We start from the raw sequence: 22,275 nt of genomic DNA, 5'->3' as shown, positions 1-22,275 counted from the left end.
AGAAATGGCACTGATGTATATATAAATCCGATGTCTTCTGTATACTGTGACTCCGGGCCTCTCCCATTTGGGGGTGAATGTTTTCGGCATCTGTTAACTGTAATTAGCCGTTCTGGGCCATTGCTGCCCGTGGTTGGCCATTTTAAGCCTCTGCTGCCCATGGTTGGCCATTTTGGGCCTCTGCTACCGTGGTTGGCCATTTTGGGCCTCTACTGCCCGTGGTTGTCCCTTTTGGGCCTCTGCTGCCCGTGGTTGTCCCTTTTGGGCCTCTGCTGCCCGTGGTTGTCCCTTTTGGGCCTCTGCTGCCCGTGGTTGTCCCTTTTGGGCCTCTGCTGCCCGTGGTTGTCCCTTTTGGGCCTCTGCTGCCCGTGGTTGGCCCTTTTGGGCCTCTGCTGCCCGTGGTTGGCCATTTTGGCCCTCTGCTACCCAGATGGCCAAAATGGACGAATGTGAGAGGCCATTTTGGGCATCTGCATCAGCAGTCTATTAAAAAAAATTTTTTTTATCAGCAGCAAAAAATGCTGTGGCAATAATGGTACACCATGGAATGTGGAAAGGGTTATTGGCATACATTGCTTATAATTTCCACAGACCATCAGTGATTTCTCTATTGCCGAGTGTATTTCCCTGATTTCTAGTTTATAGTTACCATGGGAACCACTGAAAGTACAAATATATTTATTATAATCACATTTTTGTACTGTATGTTCCATCCAGCAAACAGGCGGGTGTTGTACAGAGGGAAGACAAACCATCTGTGTGTTCCCATGTCTTTACAGCCCGCTAGAAGGAAATACTGTATCACCCCTATTTTCTTTAGCAGTATAATACAAATAATTATTATTGGTATTTTGTTATTTATTACATTTTCTACAGCCATTGTGCCTGTACTCCCCTGTCCTGTATAGTGTCCCAATCCTGCCCCTACTGTTATGTGTTCTCCATGGTCTGTAACTGTGGCCATCTCTCTCCTGTGTTATTATACCCCGTTCCCAGTAAGCACAGATCATTGTACAGTAACATGAAATAAATCTGTTATTTCGATGTTGCATCCAGTGACCTATAGTTCTGCCATCCTTGTCTACACAGCCGGCGTCTTTCCCACGGAAATTCCTCACATACGTACAGTCTCATCAAGTCAATTATGAAGTATTAATTGGTTTTTGTTTCCTTGCCAGCTGAGGACAAGCTATAAAACGCACACGCTGGGCCTGTGTGAAAGTATTCACCCCCCTCCCGGGAAATTCCAGCCTGTGATTTGTGCACAAACATGAGGAAAATACAGCTAGCCCTCATCTTTCCCTCATCTTTCTATTATCCCCTGAGGGGAAACTGATTGCATATTTATAATTATTATTATTATTATTATTATTATTATTATTATTATTATTATTCTTTTTAGTAATAATACTTATAGTAGCAGTATAATTGCATTTATTAAGAGAATTTCTCTGTAGACCACTGATACTTGTGGTAATTACTTGGGGCAAGGATTATTTTCTTTACCTGGTAATACGCTTGTTATTAACATTGAATTCAATAATACAGTTGGTTTGCATCAGTTTTATTCACTTTTGCGTATATAAATTCAGAGTTGACCCAGAACTTAAAGATTATGCCTTTGTGTCAATGACTTTGTAGTAAATAATAATGATCTAGTTAGTGCACAGTACCACTTCTCTTGTTCTGTAGCTAGGTATAATTATGTATGTGTAGCCGCACAGTACCACTTCTCTTGTTCTGTATCTGGGTATAATTATCTGTATGGGTAGCTGCACAGTACCACTTCTCTTGTTCTGTATCTGGGTATAATTATGTATGTGTAGCTGCACAGTACCACTTCTCTTGTTCTGTATATGGGTATAATTATCTGTATGGGTAGCTGCACAGTACCACTTCTCTTGTTCTGTAGCTAGGTATAATTATGTATGGGTGGGTGCACAGTGCCACTTCTTGCTCTGTATCTGGGTATAATTATGTATGTGTAGCTGCACAGTACCACTTCTCTTGTTCTGTATCTGGGTATAATTATCTGTATGGGTAGCTGCACAGTACCACTTCTCTTGTTCTGTAGCTAGGTATAATTATGTATGTGTAGCCGCACAGTACCACTTCTCTTGTTCTGTATCTGGGTATAATTATCTGTATGGGTAGCTGCACAGTACCACTTCTCTTGTTCTGTATCTGGGTATAATTATGTATGTGTAGCTGCACAGTACCACTTCTCTTGCTCTGTATCTGGGTATAATTATGTATGGGTAGGTGCACAGTACCACTTCTCTTGTTCTGTATCTGGGTATAATTATCTGTATGGGTAGCTGCACAGTACCACTTCTCTTGTTCTGTGTATGGGTAGGTGCACAGTGCCACTTCTTGCTCTGTATCTGGGTATAATTATGTATGGGTAGCTGCACAGTACCACTTATCTTATTCTGTATCTGGGTATAATTATGTATGGGTAGCTGCACAGTACCACTTCTCTTGTTCTGTATCTGGGTATAATTATCTGTATGGGTAGCTGCACAGTACCACTTCTTGTTCTGTATCTGGATATAATTATGTATGGGTAGCTGCACAGTACCACTTATCTTATTCTGTATCTGGGTATAATTATGTATGGGTAGCTGCACAGTACCACTTCTTGTTCTGTATCTGGGTATAATTATCTGTATGGGTAGCTGCACAGTACCACTTCTTGTTCTGTATCTGGGTATAATTATGTATGGGTAGCTGCACAGTACCACTTATCTTATTCTGTATCTGGGTATAATTATGTATGGGTAGCTGCACAGTACCACTTCTTCTTGCTCTGTATCTGGGTATAATTATGTATGGGTAGCTGCACAGTACCACTTCTCTTGTTCTATATCTGGGTATAATTATGTATGGGTAGCTGCACAGTACCACTTCTTGCTCTGTATCTGGGTATAATTATGTATGGGTAGCTGCACAGTACCACTTCTCTTGTTCTATATCTGGGTATAATTATGTATGGGTAGCTGCACAGTACCACTTCTTGTTCTGTATCTGGGTATAATTATGTATGGGTAGCTGCACAGTACCACTTCTTGTTCTGTATCTGGGTATAATTATGTATGGGTAGCTGCACAGTACCACTTCTTGTTCTGTATCTGGGTATAATTATGTATGGGTAGCTGCACAGTACCACTTCTTGTTCTGTATCTGGGTATAATTATGTATGGGTAGCTGCACAGTACCACTTCTTGTTCTGTATCTGGGTATAATTATGTATAGGTAGCTGCACAGTACCACTTCTTGTTCTGTATCTGGGTATAATTATGTATGGGTAGCTGCACAATACCACTTCTTGTTCTGTATCTGGGTATAATTATGTATGGGTAGCTGCACAATACCACTTCTTGTTCTGTATCTGGGTATAATTATGTATGGGTAGCTGCACAGTACCACTTCTTGTTCTGTATCTGGGTATAATTATGTATGGGTAGCTGTACAGTACCAGTAGCTGCAATGTTTCCCAGGTACAGTGGATAGGTTAATTAGAAATCGGCACTACACCACTTTCTCAGTGCCCATTTCTAGAGTCATCTCAGCGGCAGTGACTACACACTACACCGTGCGCTATCGGTAGGAAAACCAGGGACCAGGTGCAAAATAGTCACCATTAGTGGTGATAGTTGCTGACGCCCCTAAACATACTTCTTGGTCCTATCTGGCACCAGGAGGCTACAGTATTGCTGTCCACCGCTACCTGGAACTCTGTTTGCTGGGGATTATGAGGGGAGATGTATCAAGCCGTATACAAGGTGGACAAGTGGAGAAGTTTCCCATAGCAACCAATAATTTTCTACTAATCATCGTATAGAAAGTGTTTAGTTTAAAAAATGGTAGCCAGAAGCTGATTGGTTGCTATGTGAATCTTCTCCACTCTTTACCCCCCTTTTGAAGTCTCCCAAGAAAGAATAGAAACTGTCTGGACTATAATAAATATGGGATAATTACCTCCTACACTACAGTATATTGTGAGGTAACCAGAAGGTACACTGGTCGCGTAAAGGTTTATGCAGGTCACGGAAATCTTTGGAGGGGTTGTGTAATGTGTACAGTACATTTTATTCATGATTATACAATGACCTGAGAACTTTATACATATATTAGTATCACCAGTGCGATGTAGTATTGTCCTGCTTGTATCTTCTGCTGGTCCATGTTACTGATCTGTCTCTATGGGAATACAAACTTGTCTTTCCCTACTCTGGATACATATGTACTGTATGTATATAATCTATATACAGTGGGTCTCTGGTGCAGAGTAAACTATTCAGTTGCTTGTTTTACTGCACCTCCGTGTAATTTATTCTGTATTAAAGTTCTGCGTTTTCAGTTGTGTGCAGGATGAATAATAGGAGTCTCGGTAGATTTCTCTATTTGTTCAATAATTGAAAACGTTTCTATGTAAATATTTCATGTTATGTCTGTGTTTTGTACTGAATGAAAGATCTCTGTAAAGCAGAACAGGGACCTAGCCTTGGGGTTCTGCCTGGGGGCTGTATGTAGTGGGGAAGGTCTGAGAAACATGTACAGAGTTTAAGCAGCGTCTTTCTTAAATATTACCCAAGAGAGGGGGGCGTGTGGAGACCCCCTCCTCGCAGTATGGGGATGTGGGACGGGTTATTAAAAATCAGGACTGTGCGTGCACATTTATAAAGCAGACATTACAGCGACTGCGACACTGAGTCATCTAATTTGGAGATGATCTCGCTGTGCCAGGTCCTGCAGCTGCCCAGTTTCAGGTCATTATGGGAAGATTTATCCGATGACTTTCCCATCCCTTCTCCTGGATTAGGACCATAGTATATAACATATTGGACATGAGCTGGGGGTGTGACTTATCAGTCTCTCTGTGCTGTTGTGGAACTATGGGGCTCATTCCTCGTTGTCCATGTTTGCCTATATTGGTGCTCGCACGTCTGCGACTTTATGCAAAGGCGCTTCACAGCCGTTCCCTGGTGCGCATCTGTGCATCCGAATGTGCAAGGACTGGATGTACTGAAATGAAAAATGCGGAAAAACCCCCTGCAAATGCTGTTTTCGGGGGTTTTACCATGTTTCTGAAATGTACTAAGCACTGGAATGAGATGCATGCCAGTGCTTCGACCCGGTGGGTAATGCCATCTTTAGGTGGCGTTAGCCAACAGAAGCCCATGGGCTTCTTTTCAGGATGCCTCCCTAGAGAGGGATCCAATCTGATCCCTCCCATCTCACTCCACCGCGGTGCACTTCATTCTGCGCATGCACAGAAGGACGCCAGAGGGACATCTGGGTGTTAAACCCGGACGTCCCTCTATCCGAGGGCATCGCAAAGGACATCTCTTACCGGGAAAGCTGTCCTTTGTGAAGGTCATACAACAGTAATCAACCGTATGTACCCGATAAGAGGCGGGGGATGTATGGCATCGAGGATGCGATGCTTAGTACATCCCGCCCTATGATTCTCACTGTCAGCCCCTGACGCCATACATGCTGAACTTGCAGCGTTGAAACTTGCACCAGCACTATGACAGGTATAGTTTTTTTTGGTCCGCGTACGGCTTCCTTCCGTGTGACTTAGAAGCGTGTGCAGAACACAAAAAAAAAAAAGCTTCACTGCGTCTGACATTGCCGCTGCATCCGACTCAGAATGAAGGTCTGTGTTCTGCCGGAATCTGGCCGGCGGTTCAAATCTCGACAGAGGCAGCCCGAAAAGGATGAAAATCCCGATCGTCCCCAGGTAAGTATTCACTAACCTATCCTACACCCTAACCCTCCCTTAGGAGTGCCTAACACTAACCTTCCCCCCCCCCAGTGCCTAACCCTAGTCCCCCCCTCTAAGTGCCTAAACCTAACCCCCCTTCCCCGCCGCCTAGACCTAAGTCCCCCGGAGGGTTGCCTAACCGTCCCTCCCCCTAACCTAACCCTAACCTCCCGGGGGGGTGCCTACCCCTAATACCCCCCCACGGGAGCCCCTAACCTAACCCTCCTAATGCGGTTGTCGGCGCCCGGCATCGCTTCCATCGGGATCCCGGTCTACCGGCATCGGTAAAATGACAGGCATCTAGATTTAAGCAGTCGGGAAACCGGCTGTCGGGATTAGGTCCGCCGGCTTCCCGACTGCTTACCGTTCTGCCAGTGCATGCTGAGACATATAGTTCCTCAGTATCTGGGGAGCCACAAAACTATTGGTTCCAGACACAGATTCTGTCGGTTTATCGGTGTATGGGGTGGGGGAAGATTTTAATAAAGATTCTGAATTTTTTGCAACTCTTCATTTTTGTATTTTTCTGGAGAATAGGGAAAGATCTATCTCCTCTTGTTACAGTATATTCTGAGATGCTAACCGTGCAATATGGAAAATCCGGACCACCCCCATCTGTCATATTTCTGGCATTAGGAAATGTCTTCTATGTAACTGTGATAAGATAACACGCAGCTAAATCTCTATATAGCGGAATCTGTCAGTGTCTGTGATATCCCGCCGGATCAGACGCTGCGGTGAATGACCTGCGCGGTGGCCCCCTCATTGTGGGCCTAGTGAGAGAGACTACTGTTACAGCAGGGGGACACGTAATCCGAGGACGCAGGATATAATCAGCAGCTGGACGAGCGTTATAATAACATAAGTCACTGGTGACAGCTACTAGAAGACATGTTAATCTTTTATAGTAAGACAGTGATCAATGTGAGAAATGATAATTCTTGACCTGTTTGTTTCTCATTTCTCTACAGCCACAACCAGCGGACGACGACTTTCACACACCCAGTGACGGGTGAGATTTCTCCTGAGAATGCGGAGTTTGATCTGCGTGATGAGTACGTATCTTCTCATGTGGCCATTCGTAGAAGTCCTTATTGGGGAGGGGGAAATGTTTCAGGTCCTCAGGACATTCTCTCGGTGACTGTAACTATGCAGAACTTTGTCACATTTACCTATTCTAATAATTGTTCTCCTGACCTTGTCAAAACATCAGTTTGATTACCATAGTATGAGGTACCCGGCCCCCAATCGTAGCGCCCATGGAGGGGAACAGCTCCCTATCAGGTCAGCATGAGAGGAATTCCGTTTTCTCTGCACATGGACCTTTTTGTGACAGACGCCCCTGTGGGGTACATAGAACTTTTTTTTGTGGGGGGGGGGGGGTGAGACATTTGACACATGCTGTTCTACTGAGCCGTGGGAGGGTGGGTGTCTCAGGACTGTACATCCGTCCCAATCACTGCAGTAGGGGGATGGTGCCGCGGCTGGATGGACTTGTGTGGCAGTTGTGCCCACTGCGCGTGACAGGGCTCTGAATTGGCGTTGCTGCTTCAGTGCGGTGCTGAGTGGAAATGAGACTGAAATCCCTCATCTGTGGACTGCAGCACATTAAGTAATGACAGTCTGACAAAAATGTGCCCATGCTTGTTAATTTACTGTACAGGCCGCTAATAATACTACCAGCTAATATTTCCCTGCTCTGGTAATTACATTACCCTCCGCTCTTCCTCACGGAGTCATATTCCGCGTTATCTCAGCCAAACACTTTAACATCATTGTTTCCTTTTCAGAGATTTTGCTGCGTGATTTTATGCGATCAGTGTTTATTAGGGTAATAAGGAAATGGCCGGAACATATCGTCATCAACATTTGGTAAAGCATAAACTGGTCCAACAAGAGAAGAAATAAATGGCATCGTTAAATAGCTGGTTATGGAAAATACAACAGGGCGTCGCACTGAATTATAACAGCCAGTATTGGCGATGACGATAAAACTAGGAAAGGTTATGATTGCGCTGAGGGGGCTGGTGGTGGGGTTAGGAGCCTGTCTCCAGGGGAGCGGTACTAAGGGAACTGTATTGTCCAGGTTCCTTAGATCTCGCTGTGTGGTTTTTATACCAACATCTCATAGATCACATTACTATAACAACTAAACGGACGTCCTAGCAGAACAAATGGCAAAACCTCACCACACTCACCATCTATATAAAGAAGCATCCTCACTCGTCTTTGCTGCGCCAAACAGCCCCTCTCGGCGCGCCTGGTCCATTTGAGACTCTGCTAGCGCCTGGCATCTGTTTTGCATCCTTTTTTGCTGAAAAAAAAACATCTAAGTCGCAATGTTATGTGACCAGGACGCACCATGAGATTGTGCTGATTAATGTGATATGTGACTCTTGTATATCTGTGTGCGATTGAGTCTCTCAGTCAGCATGCAAAGTACTACCATGCAGCGGCCGCAGCTTTTTTCCACGTCAGGTTCCGTTTACATTATCAGCCGCACAGTGTGTGTGAGGCTGGGTGCAGCGTGTGTGAGGCTGGGTGCAGCGTGTGTGAGGCTGGGTGCAGCGTGTGGGCTGCTGGGTGTACTGTACTGTAGTGTGTGTGTAGTGTGTGCGGCTGTGTGTAGTGTGTGTGTGTGTATGTTTAGGTATTGCCCATAGCATCCAATCAGATTCTGTCTATCGTTCTAGGATGCTTTTCATTTTTAGAAACTTTAATAAATCTACCTCTAAGGGGCATATCCAATTGGCCGCGGGTTTTCCCCCTTGGCTAATTGTTGCGCTGGACGGGATTCAGTTAGCGGGGATTCCACGCGTGGGTGTCCCTGAGACCCCGCATCCGAGTCCCCGCTGATTGACTTTATCTTGCACCTCATGTAGGTGCGAGGTAAAATCAGCGTGAGGCCGCCCTATACGGCCTCGCGCGAGAGGATATTACACACTGATTCCGCAGTTCTCGCAGAATCAGTGTGTTCTCGCGCGGGAGTCCCGGTCTAATGACACGGGGAAATAGCTATTTAATTGAATAGCTAAACCCCGCGTCGCGGGACTTTTGCCTGTCAATTAGCCGCGGATTGGATATACCCCATTGTGTGATGATTGTGTTGTAGTCTGGATTGGTTAGGGATAATGCAAGGATTGGGCTCCTGGATGGCCGCTATTAGGGCCGTGCCTCTGTGTTTATAGAAATTATGTGTTGAACCAACCAAGGGAAATTAGGAAATATTTGAATCTTCATTTTTTTATGGAAAATAAAGAAGCTATTTCTATTATATATTAGTACAGGTTATTTAATCACTTGAAAACATCCAACAAAGCAGCAGCTTTATCTTTATAAATAAAATAGCACCAAAGATTGTGCTGGAGAGATGGCCACTCCTAGTGGAGGAGCCAGGCTATACGTAACTGGGCCTCCAGGCCACTTCTAGTGGAGAAACCAGGGTATCCGTAACTGGGCCTCCAGGTGACTTCTAGTGGAGGAACCAGGCTATACGTAACTGGGCCTCCAGGTGACTTCTAGTGGAGGAACCAGGGTATCCATAACTGGGCCTCCAGGCCACTTCTAGTGGAGGAACCAGGCTATACGTAACTGGGCCTCCAGGCCACTTCTAGTGGAGGAACCAGGGTATCCGTAACTGGGCCTCCAGGACACTTCTAGTGGAGGAACCAGGCTATACGTAACTGGGCCTCCAGGCCACTCCTAGTGGAGGAGCCAGGCTATATACGTAACTGGGCCTCCAGGACACTTCTAGTGGAGGAGCCAGGCTATACGTAACTGGGCCTCCAGGACACTTCTAGTGGAGGAGCCAGGCTATCCTTAAATGGGCTTCCAGGCCACTTCTGGTGGAGGATCCAGGCTTATCTGTAACTGGGCTTCCATGCCTCTTCTAGTAGAGGAACCAGTATATCCATAACTGGGCCTCCAGGCTGATCTAGCATTGCCCTATAACACTGCATTCATAGATACATATGCATTACGTTCTATATTACCACAACCACTCCCAAAAATAATATAATCCTAACTTTCTGCTCAAAACAAATTGAACAGACTTTGATCTAGGTCCCTTCTTGAGCGTATGATTATATCAGTGCAGCTTTGCATGTTCCCATCACCAGCTTTATGATTAATATACACAGTCAGGGCTGCAACTAGGGGGGGGCTAGAGGTGCACGTGCACTGGGTGCCAGAATGCAGGGGGTGAAAAAGGGTTGACTCACGGTGGCTTGTGGGGCTGCAGATTCAGAAAAAAGCCATCCAAAAATGGCCGCCGCCCAGGAGGAGACAGATGCTAGGTGTCCTTACTGGACCTCTAGTGTCTGTCTCCTCCTTGGCGGCGGCCATTTTTGGATGGCCGTTTTCAGCAGATTCCATGCGGACTAGCCATCCACATGGACTCTGCTGAAAACGGCAATCCAAAAATGTCCGCCACCAAGGAGGAGACTTACACTAGAAGTCCTACTGGACCTCTAGTGTCTGTTAGGCCAGCACAATGCACACAGAGTTCCCGGAAGTGCCGGGAGAAGATGCTGAAAGCTACATCTTCTCCCATGAAACCCCCCCCTGGCAACGAGCATGAAACCCCCCCCTGGCAACGAGCATGAAACCCCCCCCTGGCAACGAGCATGAAACCCCCCCCTGGCAACGAGCATGAAACCCCCCCCTGGCAACGAGCATGAAACCCCCCCCTGGCAACGAGCATGAAACCCCCCCCTGGCAACGAGCATGAAACCCCCCCCTGGCAACGAGCATGAAACCCCCCCTGGCAACGAGCATGAAACCCCCCTGGCAACGAGCAGGTAATTTTAAAGTAATTAGAAACTTTACTGTGGGGCATAAAATGGTGTCGGGCAAATATGTAAGTGGCACTTTGGTAATAGGCATTACAGTGTGTGGCACAATGTGTAATGGGCATTATGGTGTGTGGAATAATGTAAGTCACTATACCAGGGACGTTTGACTAGTGCACTGCCTTATGGAGGAGCAAGGACAAAATCCAGGTACGAGAAGGGAGGAGGCGCAAAATTGCTGCCTTGCATCGGGTGACAGATATCTTAGTTTCGGCCCTGACAAAGTGCTCCTGATGACTCCCCAAAGCATTGTACCCCCTAAATTGCTGCACACAAGAAAAAGACCCAGGTACATTTCATCCCATGTCAGAATTTGCACTTAATCTGAAGTTAGTGCATTAAATGTGGTTGTACAGAATATGAACAACAGTGTAAATCCTCCATAGTAAAGCCATGGAGTATAATTAGATTTAAAACCTACTTTGCTACATGTACAATGTGATACAAGGACTGACAGAGTGCAGGGACAGAAGCTGAGAATTATCACATTATTGGAACATCTCCACCTTAGAGCTGGTGTATGACCTTATTAACCACTAATTAAGATATAAAGATTCAGAAAGAGTTTAATTTTATGCTCAGGACATTGTAAACTAAACCTGGGAACTTATCCAGAAACTAAACAGCACTGGGATGCAATCGGGATACCGGCTGACATGATCCCGACAGCTGGCTACCCGACTGCTTTATCCCGGCGTGAGTTAAATGACTGGCGTCTATATCTAGACGCCTGTCATTTTCCCGACGCCGGGAGACAGGCGCCCGGCATCCCGATCGAAGGGATGCCGGGCGCCGTGAGCGGACAGCCGCGGAGGGGGAGGGGTTAGGTTTAGCGCACCCGGGGGGGACTTAGGGTTAGGCACTCACCCTGGAGGGTTAGGGTTAGGCTAGGGGAGGGAGGGTTAGGGTTAGGCACCCCTGGGGGGGACTTAGGTTTAGGCATCGGGGAAGGGGGGATTGGGGTTAGGCACTTGGGGGAAGGTTAGGGTTAGGCACCCCTAAGGAGGGTTAGGGTTTGGGGGGGTTAGGTTAGTGATTACTTACCTTAGGATGATCGGGATTTCCAGCGCTGTCGGGCTGCCGCTGCCGGGATCTGTTCAGCTGCCGGGAATCGGCGGTATTTCATACCGATTCCGACATGCGCTCTGTGATACATTGCAAGTCTGCCCCATACTATTAGATATTGCTTTTATTTGAATTGATACATAAAACATACTTTATGCACTACTTGGGCATCAGTTCATGTTTTTATTTGTACCAATACTACACCGTGCAGAGTCACCAAAATATTTTCTCTCTCGGATAAAACGTAACATACTGAAGTCACTAACCACGCCTCCCCCCAGACCATCCATTGTTGTTAATATTTTAAGATGTGGACACTGTGACAAATTAATATACATCTGTTGTAGACAAAGACACATTGTGTTGGGTCACTGGCTGCTTTCTGCTCCTGTGGATGGGACATGACAGAGCCGCCTAACAGCTGCCAAGGGATGTTGGGCACTTATACAAGCCAGGGCGACAGGCTTACAACAATATCTCTCCCTGAATGTGTGTTAAATGCTGGTGATAAAGGCTGTACATGGGGCCCCCTGGGGAGACTGTTACTATAACAGCCATGGGCTAAATAGCAAAACACCGGAGAGGTGGAAACTTTTTAGATTTGCTATGTATGAGCAGAGATATGGAGTAGACTGGGGTCTCCTTATCCTTCCTCCGCTAACATACAGCGGTCAGCTCTGAGCAGCCCCCTGTGGTCAACTATATAGGGGCCCTGCTCCCCAGAGCTCACAATCTAAATACCCACCTGTATTAGCCCATTACATTGGCTGGAACTAAACTCTGCTTCTAAAAGAAAATTTCCACTTCCAAATTACACTGTGACTGGTTCCTTTTACCTCCATCCAGGGACCTTTTGTGATTCCGGTTTGCTTTTGTGACGTCAGGCTACACAGAGCAGTATAGCGCCCGGCGTCTTTCTTTTTTTTTTTAAACTACTAGTAATCTGCCTCCGTTCATCTTAGCGGCATACACTGTCCCTGACATTGGTATAAATGACTTTTCATATTCGCAGTGTATGGTCGTCTGCCTGTATTGTGACCATACATTCCCTAGATGTGAGTTGGGTATGTTCTTGGCTGGTCAGGGTGTCCGTGTGGGGGTGGAATAGACTTTAATGACCAGGGTTCATATACAGAGTTGCCCACATAGACCTTTGCTGAAATCCACCGACTTTGCGAGTTCACCATGCCAAGCGTCCCACCAGAGTCACTTTCTCTGTCAGAATATGCATCTTAGGGCCGTATTCAATTAGAAGTGAAAAGCCATTTTCGCAAAGTTTTTTTTGCAAAAGTTTTGCCTGAAAACGTATCTCTGTATTCAATTCCCTGTGCGAAAAGTCAATGCGCTGATATAGGCAAAAGTTTTTCTCCACAGAATAGCAGGAGAAAAGAAGTCCAAAATCTATATTTTGAGGTGCAGATGTTGGGAAACCACTCAGAACCCTTGGTATACCCCCCCCCCCCCCACAGGACAATCAACCCAAAAAAGTAACAATTTTTTTTTCCAGGAACACCCCAAAAACGCATTAGAAATTTTGGGCAAAAATGAAAAAAGTGGGGGGACAGCTTCAAAAACTAGCCAGGTATTTTTGGACTTGCAGGTGCTTATATGACGGAGGAATTTGACTTTTTGGAAAGCTTCACTCTACAGACATTACAATATGCTAGGACCCATTTTCAGGTACCCCAAATTTGATGGAACTACTTATTTGCCCCAAAAAACCACTGCTTTATGCTATTCTTCACCACTTTTACAAAGACACTCAGTGATCGCGGTGAGTGACAAAATATGTGGGTCCCAGGGACCCTCCACTTTAAAAAAAAAAAAAAAATGGGGTCCTACCTGACCATTTCTGGGTCCCATCATGATTTATGCTTTAGAGCTCCCCATATGCCTCTCAGACCTCCCCTAACCCCTTACAAATGATGCCACACAGCCATGCCCAGCCTTTACAGATCATGCCGCACATTAATGCCCTTTACACATTGTCACACAGCAGTGCCCTGTCTTTACACATTTTGCCACAGCCATGCCCGGTTCTTAAACATTATGCTGCGCATTAATGCGCAGTCTAAACACATTATGCCATGCAGTAATAGCCCTTACAAATAATGCCACACAGCCATGCCCGGCCTTTACACGTTATACCGCACATTAATGCCCTTTACACATTATGCTGCACATTAATGCCCTTTAGTCCCTCTTTGCATTGCCCCCAGTAGTAATCCCCCCTATATTACCCCTAGTAGTCCCCCTATGCATTGCCCCCAGTAGTAATCCCCCCTATATTACCCCTAGTAGTCCCCCTATGCATTGCCCCCAGTAGTAATCCCCCCCATGCAGTGTCCCCAGTAGATTACCCCCTATGCTTTGCCCCCAGTAGTTTACCCCCTATGCATTGCCCCCAGTATTGGCCCACCTATTAATGACCTGGTCCTAGTGCCCAGGTCACTCACACCTTCAATTGGGCCTAATGCCCCCTATGTAGCCCGGGCCTTGTGCCCACCTATATACCCACAGGCCTATTGCCTGCATTTATCCCATGGGCCTAGTGCCCGACAACCCTGGTGGAGGGGTAAATAACGGTGGCCCAAGGCCGCCAACCCGTATGGTGGAAGAGGCTGCCGGGGGGAGCTTTGATAGCTCTTTTCCTTTCCACCCACACAGTTCTCTTCGGTCCCCAGCTTCGTTCTTCTGCCGCTGGCCCGTCCTCTTCCTTCTTGATCACGCCGTCTTCTGGCCTCTTGCGCGGCCGCTGGAACTGTTGCCGCACCACTCTTCTCTTCACTTGTCTTCGGGAGGTCTTCACTCTTCGCCTCTGCCGACGGACTGAACGTTCCCGCTCAGTGGAGTCTATTGAAGACATCCCGAGTGGGCGGGGCTATGACACGGCGAGCAGCTATTGGCTCGTTGCGTCTGCCTCCTATTGGCTGCTGGACCGTGAGCCAAATGGCTCACAGCCAGTGCCAAACAACCGCCGCCGCTACTTGGCTTCCGGGCAGCGAGCTCCGCTCTACTTGCGCCCGGAACCAAGCGTTGCCCGCCGCCACTTTACCACCGACACTGGTGTAAAGGGACCTGGCGGTCCCTTCACCAGGTACCCGCTGCGGTACGCTGGGAACAAACACACTGTCCCAGTGCCGGGCACGGATGCTGTGCCGATGCTGGGATCAGACACTTGATCCCAGCAGGGCTTTCCACAGCAGCAGCCAATGAGAGTCTATCTGACTCTCATTGGCTGCTCTAACAGACAGTGTCGTGTTCTTCTCAGGGGGACGCGCTGTGCTGCAGCCAGCTGTCAGGGATTGGCCCCAGCACAGCGCGTTCCCGGGGACCCGGCTACTTTCTAAAAGTGAGTCCCCAGTGCCCGACATCGGGTAAAATATGCGCTATAGCGCCTATTTGCAAACACACACTAATTACAAGCAATTACCACTACTTAAATACCCTAACTAGCTCAATTGGGGCTAATCTAAACTACCATAATGATTTCCGAAGTCAGCCCATCTTTTTCTGGGGTACAGAGTGATTCCCCCAATTCATCCTGCACTTTTCGTCTGTTTCACATTCGCCGGGGTCCCGTTTTCGCCTGTTTGGCAATTGAATACAGAGTAAATGGGGAGCGCGCATGATATGTTTTTGCATCCAAAACACGCGAAGACTGTAATGACAGGCAGAACTTTCTCGCCGATGCGAAACCAATTGAATACGGCCATTAGTCGCATCGCTAATGCGACAAACGTACAATGCCGGGGTACCCTGTCTACTAGAGCTGGCATGTTATGTACAAAAAAGGCAAAAGACAGCATTTCGATAGGAGCGCCTTGCGGCACGTCGCTTGGCTTAATCTGCGGCTTTATAGCCTGGTACACTGTGAGCTGCTACAATGAGAATAAGATGCAAAATTTCGGAAAAAGTACGTTAAGTACAAGACTCGCTACTCATGGCTGAACGTCTACGTCGCGCCAAGCATCTCGTGCCACACGGCGCAAGAACGCTAGGTGAGAGAGTACACATCTGTATCAGTGTGAGACAATGCAGCACTCGGTGGCCAGGACGGGAGTCATTTATGCAAATGAGCGAATGGCGACTTACAGAGAGCGAGAATTCCGTGCGTGTTTGTGCCGTGTCTCTAATATATGGAAACTCTGGTATTAGGATCAGGAGTTGCTTTTTCGGCCTCTGACTGTGGATGAACATGTCCGGGCTTTGTCATTCAGGGTGAATGTTGGGGTGCGAGGTGTTTTTATTGGGGGAGACTGGATTTACATAGGATTTGCAGTTTGGGTATATACTGTATACTTCTCTGCTGCTTAACAGAGTATGGTGTTGTTGTTATGTACATCCAGCTGGTCCCAGGCACATTCTACATGTGTCACGGTAGCATAAACTTATATGTGTGTGTATATATGTATGTATGTGTGTGTATGTATATGTATATATGTGTGTGTATATATATATATATATATATATAGCATGAAAAAGTCCCGGCACTCCATAAGCCCCAAGCTGGGCAAATACCTTGCTCCAGGTGCCCTCAATGAGGCCGAGATCACTCCCCTCTATCCAAACCACAGCATGCAAAGCGGCACTCAGGAGACTTGACACTGGGGTGAAATAACGTGTTTACTTCAACGTTTCGAGATACAGAGAACCTGTCTTCAGGAACATGGGTTCTCTGTATAGGGTTCTCTGTATCCCGAAACGTTGAAGTAAACACGTTATTTCACCCCAGTGTCAAGTCTCCTGAGTGCCGCTTTGCATGCTGTGGTTTATATATATATATATATATATATATATATATAATATATAATATATATATATTATATGCCCGCGCTCGGTTTTACCCATATCATACGTGGTACCAGCTGCATGGCAATATTAATGCCATAAATGTATACAAAACAGAATAACATTTGCCATCGGCGCTAACAATAATATACTGCAAATTTTTGTGTGTGCAGCAAATTAAACAAAGGGGATTTTGTCATGATTTGATCAAAGCATTTAAGCCTGCAGCCCAGCATCAAGGGACCTCATTTTTCTGCAGGTCCCTAACACTAGCATATATGCCCAGCTATATATATATATATATATATATATATATATATATATATATATATATATATATATATAACGATGTTCTCCTTGGTGCAGGTAAAAAAAAACCTTATTTATATTACTTATTTCCATGGGAATTCCCACTCACAGAAATAGCTATGCACATTCGGGGTCTCCGGAGCCTGTTACATGGTGACGCCGTCCCTCTGATTGAGATTGATGCAGAAATATTTTCGGAATTAAATCTCCCCCAGGATCCATTGCAGGAAATGAAACCTCTCTGATCCTTGTCCTGGGAATATCTATATAACCAGGTTAATGCCCCTGTTCTGTGTAAGCTTCCTATGGGGTATGACCTCAGACTTCCCACGTCCCAGCGCACTGTCGTGAAAGTGACAGCTCGCACGCTGCGGCCTGAGTGAGCGATGTTATATCGAAGGCTAAATGATTCAGATTAAACGCGTGGCAGTGAATTATACGGATATAGATTAGCTGGTCCTGCTAATGCAGATGAATTTATGTGACTGCTGAATCCAATAATTACTGGTTCTTTCTGCCATAATTGTCTGTGGTCCTGTTAGGGTTTCTTTTTTTCCTGCCAGTTCCGATTGCCCCTAATGATCTGTTTGCACATCCAATTATATTTATTTCTTCATTAAGGTGGTTTGATGTAATAGAACACGTCTGGCCCTGGAGCTGTTTATGTATATAGCATATATGCAGTCTTAGGCTTCCTGTGACTGCGCTGATCTGTGTATTGGAACAGTTTAGACCGAGTACTCAGGATAGACCATTTCTGAACACAGAATTATTATTATTTTATTTTTATTTTTTCGTCAAATCTGCGTGTGTTAGTGTGCCCAGATGGCATTTACTGTGATCGGAGGAGCTGGGCCATGCTGGATGTGAGCGATGTTGAGGAAGGAGTTCAATTCTGAATATAAAATGGAGGTTTCAGGTTGCGAGCGATGCATTGTAAAACACTTCAACGGGTGAAGGACGAGGTCCCAGGTACCCGAAGAGTGGCATGATTGTTACAGTCCTGCGCCATCCGTTACAGTCGCTGGCACATGCTTAGCGCAGGAAAGGATTTATAATAGTTTGTAATATTAATGTACAAATGGTAAACCTGGGGTAGGGTCTCCCGATGCCCCTATAATCATTACACAAAGCTGGCGTTATGGCAGCGTTTTAGGAAAATAATGATAATATTGGAATAGCCAAATGTGATGGCGGTCTGGAATTCACATGACTCCTTGGATGAACTGCAATCCTGCAAATAGCTGCACAAGGAGACTGAACCGTGTCCCCAGAGCAGAACAGGAATATCGATCGGGTTCGTCTTTTGTTTTCGCCCAGACGCTGCTGTTTTTCCGATATCTGGATTGGAACACACGAAATGTAACTGAATATTTTTATCATGGGGCAGTCTCTGATAAAGTGGCTTTAACATTAAGTTCAGTTGCCCTGTTGTCCCAGTTCCACATGTTGATATAATTATGACTGTTTTACTTCACCAATAAACATTATTTTTTATTTTCTGCAATCCCCTTTAAAGCAGGTGAAATAAACAATTACACAGAATGAAATATGTGAACCAGGTGCTATAAAAACCAAGCTGTTATATTTTTAATAGATTCAGTATAAATATTGTAATCAGTGGTTATATCTACCCATAGATCGGGGGTACCCCTGGATCCTTAATACTGTATAAATAACGGTCAGTATCATGTTTAAGGGTCTATTTACTAAGCAGTGTTAGGAGACAGAGTGAAAAGTGATAAGAAAGTGATAAGGTGCCAGCCAATCAGCTCCTAACTGTCATTTTTCAAACACAGCCTGTGAGATGACAGTTGGGAGCTGATTGGCTGGCACCTTATCACTCTCTTATCACTTTTCACTCTGTCTCCTAACACTGCTTAGTAAATAGAGCCCTTAATTTCCAGGGATCCCTTTATTTTAGTATACGGACTTCAATTCCTGCAAAGTATTTTGTTCCAATATATACAAAGAGTTTGCACATGTACTGACCAAAAGAAATGGTCTAAAGTATTGAAGCTAAATAAAACCCTTTTAATAGCTAAAGTTCAAACGGCGACTGACCTCTAATCACCGATGTACCATTGAACATCTTATTGGTCGAACAGCTATTTCTATGAAGTGTCTGCAGCTTACCGTACTATAAGAAAACCAGTCTGAATTGTCGAAACAGCTCAGCATTTTTTATTGGTATCTTATATTTCCATTATTTCCTCCTATAGTCTTGTGTATATTGACATGTTTTATTTTATCCTATGTAAATTATGTATTATGAACTTTAGCTATTAAAAGTTGTTTTTTTAGCTTGAATACTTGAGGCAATCAGGGGGTATTCAATATGGGAGCGAAAAGTCCGTGCTGGACTTTTCGCTCCACATCGGAGATTTTCCTGGGATAAAGTATCGGGCGCTCGCCCGCTTTATCCCCGTATTCAATATAAAACCTACGAAAACGGGAAGCTGCAAAGTGGGATCTGCGAAAAAAAAACGAAATTTACCTGGAATAAATTGTAGGACCCCCCTAAAACTAAAAACATGGGGTATCACTATGGGTACCCCCGTTTTAGCCTGCAAATGAAAGTCGGGGATTTAAATAGCGGCTGCAGGTGTGTTTTTCCAGACATTGAAGAAGTGATGCAGAAGAGCACTTAGGATATTTTTTTTGTTTTTTTAAGTGGTCCCATCAAATTTGGGGTACATGAAAATGGGTACTTGCATATTTTTATGTCCCTAAAGTAATTCTGGAAAAATTCTGCAACTATGCACCTGCTGCTAATAGCCTATTCTAGAAAACACCCCCTGCATCAGAATAGCCCTGATCCTATTTCTATTGTTAAACCCTTTTTTCCTTTTTTTTTTTTCACCCCAATTTTTAAATACATTTTTTGGGGTGTCCCTATTTTTTTTTGACAGTTATTTTTAAAATGTCATTCCCAGGGGTGCAGGTTATTTTTTTTAAGCCTGCACCCCTAAACCCCAATTCTGCACTTTTTTCGCCACCTATTCAGTGGTGAAAAGTTATCCCCGTTTTTTTTTTCTAAGACTTTTCGAACCAGCGAAAAGTCTTTGAAATTGAATATGGTGTACAACCAAAACCAGCGAAAATGACGTCATCGGTGCGATATTATCGCAAAAACTGACTTTTCGCTCCATATTGAATACCCCTACATGTCTTTTGGTAAGCACAGGCGCAGTCTATTTGTAGCTTTTGGGGGAACCTTGCACGATTCCTTTTCCAGACAGCTGCAGTTCCAGACCAAATACATATATTAAACCTCCGACATAGCGCCAATTTCTGATTACATTTGTTTGCTGCTTTAAAGTATTTTGTTCTCACTTTTTCCTTTTGGGTAATTTGAAGAACCCTTACGGGGTCCAGAAGCTAATTACTATCACATACTCTATATATTGTGCATCAAATCATAAAATATGAATGTAGGAGCAAATTTGTTATTCTTTATCGTTACACAAATATATCGCTCATAGGGCCTGATTCTGAATCAGACGCAGCTCCTTTCACGGCCGCAAATAGCGAGTTTTTGCAAACTGCGCATCTGCAGAAGTGAATTTGCGCATTTTGGGGTATTTTTGGGTCATTCTGAGTCAGATAGATCTTGGGTGGATATTTCTCTGCGTGAGGGCAGCTGGATGTGGAGATTCTAATGGTGACCGCTGTGAACGGAAAAACTAGGGGCGGTGCACCTTCCCGCTGGAACCCCTTCGCGTTAACCCTACGGAGTTTCGCATGGGTATAAGAGTCCATTTACCTTCCGAGGCTTCCCACAAACATAGCCACTTTGCGTCCATCTCCGAATTAGGCCCATAACCCGATTCTCATATATGATCTTTTTCCCAATATTAAGTCTAAAAGATTTGGGAACAAAAATTGCTCCAAGAGTCCACTCCTAGTGGCATGAGTAACACTTCACCTAAGTGGCCAGTCGGTGTAGATCAGTGCGATTTCTATAGTTTTTAACAACCAACAACTCTCTTCATTGTTAACCTACATCTATCAAGATTGTATCTTCCTGATATTGATGTCTGACAATTTGAGAGATAGATGAGAGCCAACTCCTGTGTGACTAAGGTGGAGTACACATCAGAACGATGTGTATCCCAGCCGAGCCAACACTCGATGGAAATGTATCGGGCGGCCGTACACACTGAACGATCTGGTGTACGTCTGCACGTTATACCTTTCCATCCTGCAATCGCCTGCATCCGGTCGTCAGCAATGTCTGCCCAATTGACGTGCACGTGATCACGCAATTGAGGCTGCACACTGACCTATATGGACGATATATCGTTGCGATCAGTGTTGGTACGATATATAACGTTCAATATATCGCCTGATGTGTACCCAGCCTAAATCTGAGGTAGTGTTCATCATATATGCAATGTCATGAATTCAATCAATGCATTTTAAACTAAAAGATACAGAAGGCAATTGTGATTGATCGGTTTTGTTTCCTGTGTTATTAGTACATATAGCGTTTGTAATTGAAAGCCTACAAATATTCCTTTTCATTTCATAATGGTGTATTATGTATGAGTTGTTTAAATATTACCCCATTACAGCACAGACTGTGTAATGGTTAGCATTACTGCCTCACAGCACTGATGTTCGATTCCCACCACGGCTCTACCTGTGTGAAGTTTGTATATTCTCCCTGTGCTTGCGTGGGGTTCCTCCGGGTGCTCCGGTTTCCTCCCACACTCCAAAAATATACTGGTAGGCTAATTGGCTCCTACTAAAAATTAACCCTCATTTGTATTTGTGTGAGCATGTGATAGGGAATATAGATTGTAAGCTCCACTGGGGCAGGGACTGATGTGAATGGCCAAATATTCTCTGTAAAAGTGCTGCAGAATATGTGTGCGCTATATAAATAACTGGTAATAAATATACACAGTCTTAATCATTCCCTTCAGTATGAGTAATCATGCAGTGTTCCTCATATTAATCCCTGTAACGCACCCTCTTCATGCTAAGAGATAGCATTTAGGAAAGCGATTCAGTGACTCCCAAACGGCAGTATTCTAATGATATCAGTATATGGCTACTTACTTTTAAACTTCACGGAAAATGTTTCCACTATCATAGGCGGAAACTTGTTCAGTTTCATGTGCAAAGTAACAGTTTACCTGCAGTACGCTAAGGGACTGTGGACCTGATTCAGAGCCGGACGCTTTGACAGAGCGCTCGCTCTGAATCAGGGCCGGCCTTCTGTTTTTTTAGAGCGGCCTCCTGGCCGCTCGCATAGCTGTGGGTGAACACCCACAGCTATAGCGAGCGGCCAGGAAGATGGTCGCGATGGTCTTGACCATCGCGACCATCGGGCTTGCAACGAGACCCTTGTGGTAGGGTCTCGTTGCCGCAAGCCCTAGAGTGCTTTCGGCACTACCAGAGCCAAAATCTCTCCCACTGACATCACTTGTGATGTCAGTGGGGCCGACCCCAGACGGTAGGCGTTCCCATGGGAACGGC

At 45.2% G+C, this 22,275-nt stretch overlaps 1 protein-coding gene across 7 annotated transcripts in view; it reads left to right on the top strand.

The window, feature by feature from the left end:
• The window catches only part of PLEKHA7 (pleckstrin homology domain containing A7), a 112,721-nt gene that overhangs the window by 9,859 nt on the left and 80,587 nt on the right, over nucleotides 1-22,275 (top strand). For all 7 annotated transcript variants that reach the window (XM_088450337.1, XM_088450336.1, XM_088450335.1 and 4 more), the window contains exon 2: nucleotides 6,745-6,828. In XM_088450337.1, coding sequence (XP_088306463.1) covers nucleotides 6,745-6,828 — 84 coding nt within the window. The remainder of the gene's footprint in view (nucleotides 1-6,744; nucleotides 6,829-22,275) is intronic.

Source organism: Taudactylus pleione, unplaced genomic scaffold (genome assembly GCF_031769625.1).
Source record: "Taudactylus pleione unplaced genomic scaffold, aTauple2 ptg000515l, whole genome shotgun sequence".
NCBI lineage: Eukaryota > Metazoa > Chordata > Amphibia > Anura > Myobatrachidae > Taudactylus > Taudactylus pleione.
The sequence above is the reverse complement of the archived record's forward strand: the minus strand, read 5'-3'. Positions and strand labels throughout refer to the sequence as shown.